The 7498-nt window shown below is 44.2% G+C and overlaps 1 protein-coding gene across 3 annotated transcripts in view; it reads right to left on the bottom strand.

The window, feature by feature from the left end:
- The window catches only part of PRKN (parkin RBR E3 ubiquitin protein ligase), a 1295868-nt gene that overhangs the window by 199799 nt on the left and 1088571 nt on the right, over positions 1-7498 (bottom strand). For all 3 annotated transcript variants that reach the window (XM_059401391.1, XM_059401390.1, XM_059401392.1), the window contains exon 8: positions 186-247. In XM_059401391.1, coding sequence (XP_059257374.1) covers positions 186-247 — 62 coding nt within the window. The remainder of the gene's footprint in view (positions 1-185; positions 248-7498) is intronic.

Here is a 7498-nt window from a genome sequence, read left to right on the forward strand (position 1 = left end):
TGTCAGATCTGACGGATAGAAGAGGGGGAAGTGTCCTCACACATACCCACGGCGTGGCTTTCTTCCCCATTTTAGGGCACCAGGGGTCAGGAGACACACTGTCTCTCCCTAGAGAGAGCCCAAACTGTCTCATTAGTGTCTATCTTTCACGACACACCAGCGCTGCCTTTGAGAGGCTGACTCACCTGCTCTTCTCCAAGAATCCTGAAGTGATGGAGCTCTTTAATCAAGGAGTTGGGGCAGCCAGCTGTTGGAGAGAAGAATGAATCACAAACACATTATTCCTATCCTGTGCGGCAATGTGTCCTCACATGCAGTTATGACTAAGCCACCAGTGTAGCTGGGGAGGACACAGGGGCCCCTCCGCACAACACATTCTAACCAACCAACCTTGGAGGGAGCTATGGCTGCTATCTGGTCCCCCACTGTGACACTGGAGCTGCAGGTGAGTGTGGCCAAGCCTTTTCTCCTTTCTGATGGTGACCTGGCCTTTGTGGGGCTTTAGGCCACCCTGTCATTTCTCCCCAGCACATCACTTGTTCCTTGAGCCAGGATTCTGTGGGGGCTGGAGGGGTAGAGTTGGTGAGTATAGGTTCATTGTGCTTATTTTATCACATCTTGTTTCTTCGCTCTGTGGTGGGTAGGGGAGTGGGCTGCACACAGAGAGGTAAGAGGGAAGATGGGCCAGCTGGATACCACATCTCCTTTTTTCTTTTTTAAATGATTTTATTTATTTATTTGACAGAGACACAGCAAGAGAGGGAACACAAGCAAGGGGAGTGGTAGAGGGAGAAGCAGGCTTCCCTCTGAGCAGAGAGCCCGATACGGGGCTCAATCCCAAGACCCTGGGATCATGACCTGAGCTGAAGGCAGTTGCTTAACGACCAAGCCATGAAGGCACCCCTGGATACCACATCTTCATGGGATTTGGTTGTAGTTTAGAGTCTTGCCTAGTTCTTCCAGGAGACTCTGTCAAGACCAAAAGGGTCCTGTCTTTCAGTCTGGAAAGGGGCTCTTATGCAAGGACCTGGGAAGACAGGCAGGATAGTCAGGACGCCCATGACCTTCCAGTGCACCCAGTCAGAAGGAGCCTCTTCAGGCTTTCCCATTTTATTTCTCCAGTTATAAGAAGAAATAAGCCAATAAGTTATATATATGCACGCCAACACACGCTTAGTTATCATTTAATTATGGTCCATCCCTGTCCTTTTAATTGAATAATTGTACATATTAGTTTGTAGTCATTTATAATATTAACTCTAGTAACAAAAATTGATATAAAAGCTCATTTCTTGGGGTGTCTGGGTGGCTCAGTTGAGTTAAAGCCTCTGCCTTCGGCTCAGGTCATGATCCCAGGGTCCTGGGATTGAGCTCTGCATCAGGCTCTCTGCCCAGCAGGGAGCCTGCTTTCTTTCCTCTCTCTCTGCCTGCCTCTCTGCCTACTTGTGGTCTCTGTCTGTCAAATAAATAAATAAAATCTTTATTTAAAAAAATAAAAAAGCTCATTTCTTAGATACAATCTATGGACCGCACACTCTGTTGAAGCTTCTACTAAGGAACTGGGTTATATGCAAAATGCCCCAAAGCAGTAACTGTGCTATTGTTCATGTTACTCAGCACTGGGTTGTAAGAATGACGGGAAGTACCTAGGACGTCTGTCTGGGGATAGCAGGCTTAGGAAGGAGAGAGTTGCCATCTTTGCTGGGATGAAGGAATTATCCTTTCAAAAGATATTATATTTGTGGTTTATTCTAGAAGGTAGGGTTAAAACTAAGAGGCAAAAATGACAGCAGTAGAACTCGGTTCAACATAAAGAAATTTCTAACTTAATAATGGAATACATTGCCTGATGAGCTAGTGACTGTAGGTTTTCAGACACAGGCTAAATGACTATTTCTGCAGGACATTGTAGAGGTGAATTTGACCAAGTCCATCCCAATTCAGAAATTCTGTGGCTATGTAAAATGGTGAAACACAGTTTTGGTGTTTGATGTTATATTCGACACAGTCTTTGATATTATAACGTTTCATACTTTACGAGAGTGGTTTACAAATGCTCACCAAAGTAGTACAATAAAGAGTTTAAAAAATATAAACAAAATCTAAAGAGGCAATGTCACCACCTGAAAGCAGACCGAGAAAATAAATGAAAATCCTGAGATGAATATTTTGGTGAAAAACACAGTATGTTAATTGCTTGCGGCATGTCCAATGCTATAAAGAAGGGAAGCTACACCCTTGACATTAGGACTGTGTCCAACTGGATGTTGGTCAACATGTGGTCTGAAAGTTCTTTTTGAGATGTTCATATCAGAACTGCTATCCTGATAATTATGTAAACAATTAGGAAAAGTCGTGCTGGATGATTAGTTGGCCACGATTCAACTAAAAATTATGGCGGAAGTTCAGCCTCATCTCAGTTCTAGAGTTTAGATCCTCTTGGGAACAAGAGGTTCAGTGAAACTCATCAGGAAAGAGCAGAGGCAGAATTCCAGGGATGCATTCCCAACAAGTGGGGGGCCACGGTCTGACGCCAAGTGTAGGAGGTTCACATGGGAGCGGCCCCATGGGAATATCGGCGTGGGCACATGCAGATCGGGGGAACCTGGCCAACCAGCCAGGGCCCTGGTTGCATCCCAGGAAACAATTTAGTTTCAGTAAAATGCCAGTATCTGGGATATGAAATTCACAGAGTTAACTAGAATACTTTGGTTTTTTTCTTTTATTTATATTTAATTTACTAATTTTCATTGGGCCTTCCAGTTGTATAAGCATAAAATGTTTATAACTCGACATTTTTAAGAGAGATTTTTTTTACAAAATTAATTTTCTTCAACCTTGGGAGTTTTAGAGGATTTTCTAAAACGATGTCCTTCATACCCCTCCAACTTGAGAAAAACTGATCTACCTTTAATGCCAGGCAAAATAAGAACCAGAATTTTAAATTACCCTGCCTTCAGGATTTGTATTCTAACATTCTCCTAAGACGTAACTACAGGGATTGATGTCAATGAGAGTTCCAATATAAACATCTCTAGACTAGATAATTACCCGGAACACCTGGTCGCTGGAATAAAATATAATAAACAAGGACAGATACGGCATTAGTTAGAAGGGAAGACGTGTGAGGGATCAAGATATTGAAGGGACCACGGGAGGGGCGGCTGTAACTGCTCACCACAGGAACAGCGGTGTGGGAAATGGACGGACACAAACTTCCTGTGAAGGGGTGATTCAAAATCATAAAACTAGAAATATAAGACACACAGAGAATTCAGTCGTGTGAGGAGGGTAGAGGCGCCAGGAGGAAGAAAGACCCTGGCAAAGAAGGATTACGCGGCGATTGCTGTGAACGGTGGTGCCGCGCTCTTGGTTCCTGCAGATTCCTCACACAGAGCCGGCACGCGCATGGCAGTGGGTCACGCTCTGGAGCCGAGGTTGTCTTCCTGGACCAGTCAAATCCTCACAGTGCTCAGCATCCTCTGCCTTTGGGACCCAAGGGGAGAGCTTTCCTTGAGATGATGGAGAAAAGGCTCCTATTAAAATGTGCATATGGTGGGGCACCTGGGTGGCACAGTCTGTTGAGTTTCCCAACTCTTGGTTTTGGCTCAGGTCATGACCTCAGGGCAGTGAGATGGAGCCCCGGGTCAGGCTCCACGCTTAGCACGGAGTCTGCTTGACATTCTCTCTCTCTCCTCTCCTGCCCTCTCTCTCTCTTTCAAATCAATCAATCTTAAAAAAAAAAATGCGCATGTGGTACATCATGCCACCCTTCCTTGGTGTTTCCGTCCCACTAAGAAGGGAGTGGCCTTTGACGTCCTCTGTCGCTGGCCCCGGCACTGTCTCTGAGCCCTCTCTCTCCCTCCTCATTGCACTGAGACCACTGAGACCATGGCTTCCTCCACTCCTGACCACCCAGCGGGCTGCTGTCTCCAGCCGTTTGCGCTCGCCGCTCCCTCTGTCTGGAGAGCTCTTGCCCCGACATCTGTATGGAAGACTCCCTGCCTCCTTCCAGTCCTTTTTCAAATGTCACCTTCTCAGTGAGAATGTCTGGGGCAGCCTGCATAAAACCGCAGCCTGTATTCACCCCCACGCACTCCTCCCACTGTATTTTCTCCAGAACGAAACCATCTTCTAATGCACCCGACACCTCGTGTCCTTTGGTTTCTGTCACCCGCTGCTGAAATGTGAAGGTGACGAAAAGATTAGAAAGCGGATGTATTGTTAATAATATTAATGGCATTTCTACATCTAATGGTGGCTGCTGCTACCTCTTGTAAAAAATTCCTGTATTTAAAAGGGAAGCAGAGAAAGACAATTATCATGTGGTTTCACTCATATGTGGAACATCAGACATAGCGTGGAGGACCACAGGGCCAGGGAGGGAAAACGGAACGGGACGAAATCAGAGAGGGCGACAAACCATGGAAGGCTCTGGACTCTGGGAAGCAGACTGAGGATTACGGGGAGAAGGGTTTGGGGGATGGGGTAGCTGGGTGAGGAGCACTAAGAAGAGCACATGTGATGAGCACTGGGTATTAAAGGCAACTAATGAATCGTTGAACACTACATCAAAAACTAATGATGGACTATATGCTGGCTAATTAAACATAATAATAATAATAATAAAAATAAAATTAATTTAAAAAATAAAAGGGAAGAGGGTATTTGAAACATTTGCTACATGATTACAGTCTTTTTTTTTAATATAATTTTTTATTTTTTATAAACATATATTTTTATTGATTACAGTCTTAAGAAATAAAGGTCAGGACTTCTTTTTTCCAGTTCTGATGTGTGAAAGGTTTGGGAGTCATGACTCCCACCCTTACCATAAGGAAAATCTGGGCAAACTGAAAACCAGCAACTTTTCTTAGACCCACCAGGGAACTGATGTCACCCTGAAATCTCGAGAGGCAGGCAAATCCGCCAGTGACAGCTAGGCCTGCCGACGTGGAGCGTAAGCAGCTGGAACTGCAAACTGGTGGGCACCTTTAGATGCCCACTTTGATGAGCTACAGATTACAAGGAGGGATTGTCGAAGGGGTCAAAAACAGAGAGAATGAGACATGAAGGTTAGATTCTGAACCATTTCCCTTGTCAGAAGAAATTCCAGTATGTTAGCTTTAGCAGGTGATGGACTAAGTAAAAGTCCCAAGAGTCTCAGAGGGCGGGTGTCACAGTGGATGTGATGAGGACCCAATCACTTTCTCTGGTCTTGGCAGATCAGAAGGTAAAAACCAGGACTTGTTTTGGGAGGGCATGTGTGAAGCTCTAACTTGCTTGGAAAACATCTTAGACAATGGTTTAGAGGGAGAAACACCAATAGTAGAAGACGCATGACACCAGGCATTTAAATCCGTCGTTGTCATCTTTCCTTGAGAAAGAATTGCCGAGGAAATGAACTAAGTGGCAGTGTTGCATCCACAACTATTTTGGGTGTCATACAGAAGGAAAGAAGTGTCATATTGCTTGTGAAGAAGGCAAATCTAGCTGGGTTGAAAGAGCGACTAAATGGTCACACTTCTGTGAATGAGGAGCGTGTGTAAAATCAAGAATGTGTGCTGCGTGGGCATCGGGACGTGGTGGTCCTTCCTGAACATCCCTGGAGGAGAGCAACTGGTGTGCAGACAAGAGGTGTTTCCCTGGTTGTCACTGTCCTGTCGTCCCCTTCTGTCACCTCCCCCCGGGGTGGACTCTACAGTCTATTTACCTGATGTACGGGGGTGGGGGTGGCACTCTCCGTCCCAACCTGTCCCCCCGCCCCACTCCCAAGTTCCTGGTCCAGGAAGAAATGAGAAGGAATGATGAAGCAAGAACAGGAGAAGGAAACGAAGTGACTGTTCATCTCCACCACTGACGAGCGGGGAAACCTCGGGTCACAGATACTGGGCGAGCTTTAAAGCCTTCAGTTCTCACTTGTAAGAACGGGAGTAAGAATATTGAACTTATGGGGTTGCTGTCGGCAATGCGTGCAGGTATCTACGTGTTTGTGTATCTGTCACCTTACAGAGCTCCTTGTACATGGTGGGCTCTTAGTGAATGGCAGATGCTGCTTTGAGAGTCTCCGAAGGGCAGGGGTGCTTGTCCGACAGGGCTTGAGATGGGCGTTCTGTTGCCTCCCAGAAATCCCTTGTTGCCTGAAACCTCATTATTTAGTGGCCGATTTTGCTAAAGGCGCCCAGGATCCAATGAGATTATCAGGGCAATATGCTGAAAAACAACAGATTGTCAATTATGTGTATGTGTGTGTGTTTATAAAGTGCATGTCTGTACACACATGTAGGTCCACATGTATGATCACACACGCTTAGAAAAGCACAATTAGTATAAATGTAAGGCCTTAAGTCTGTTGCCTTTTATTAATTCATTTATTCATTTACTCACTCCAATAATCTCAAGTGATTAATGAGCAACTTGATATAAAACTTAATGACATTTTTACCTCTGAACTTGCTGGAAGATATTTTTTATCTCACTGGCCAATTCACATGGCATCATTTACATAACTATATTTACAAAGCAAGTGAATAGAGGCAATCAGGAAAAATAACTGAAGTCCCTGATCTCCAGGCACATCCAATTATCCAAATATGCAAAAGGGAAACTGACTCAAATTTTCAACAAAAGGGACAGTTAGCAACGGCTTAATGTACCTTCTGTTTAGCCTTCTGAGTCAGCCGTAACACCCAGTAAGGGCATCACTTGCGTATCCAGTCAACAGATGGATGATTATGGCAAACAAGCTGTGGTTTGAAAACAAATATCCCACAAAGATGTCAAAAAAGAGAGATGACAACTCATAATTCTGTTGAACCAGAGCTGATCTGGTTTTGTTGTTGTTGTTGTTATTGTGGGAGGCGGAGGGAGCTCTGTTGTCTACTTGTGGCTCTTTTGTAATATCTTTTTTTTAATGTTATTTGATTTTCTCAGTGTTCCAAGATTCACCGTTTATGCACAAGGCTACTTGCCTTTTGTCACCAGGTTGTGAATGAAGCAAATGACAGAGCTGAATAACTGACAATTCTACCTTGAAATTCTAATTCTAAATCCCAGACTCTATGCATTGCAAACGACTTTCTGCCCTGTCATGACTGTTTAACAAAAATGAATATTAGATTTTGCATGTAAATATGCTGTAAATTCCGAAGTTCATATACCGCACTATTTTAATCCTCAAACTTATAATAAGATTAGTTTGTTTAACTTGAACATACTTCTTGTGTTTCGGGGACAGAATATGCTACCATAGAGACACCAAAAATCTACACACAACAGAAATACAAAAGCAATATGAAATTTTAGACGTTAAAAGTGAACCCTCTTACACTGTTGGTGGGAATGCAAGTTGGTGCAGCCTCTTTGGAAAACAGTATGGAGATTCCTCAAGAAATTAAAAATAGAGCTTCCCTATGACCCTGCCATTGCACTATTGGGTATTTACCCCAAAGATACAGATGTCATGAAAAGAAGGGCCATCTGTACCCCTATGTTTATA

Source organism: Mustela nigripes, chromosome 5 (assembly GCF_022355385.1).
Source record: "Mustela nigripes isolate SB6536 chromosome 5, MUSNIG.SB6536, whole genome shotgun sequence".
Taxonomy (NCBI): Eukaryota; Metazoa; Chordata; class Mammalia; order Carnivora; family Mustelidae; genus Mustela; species Mustela nigripes.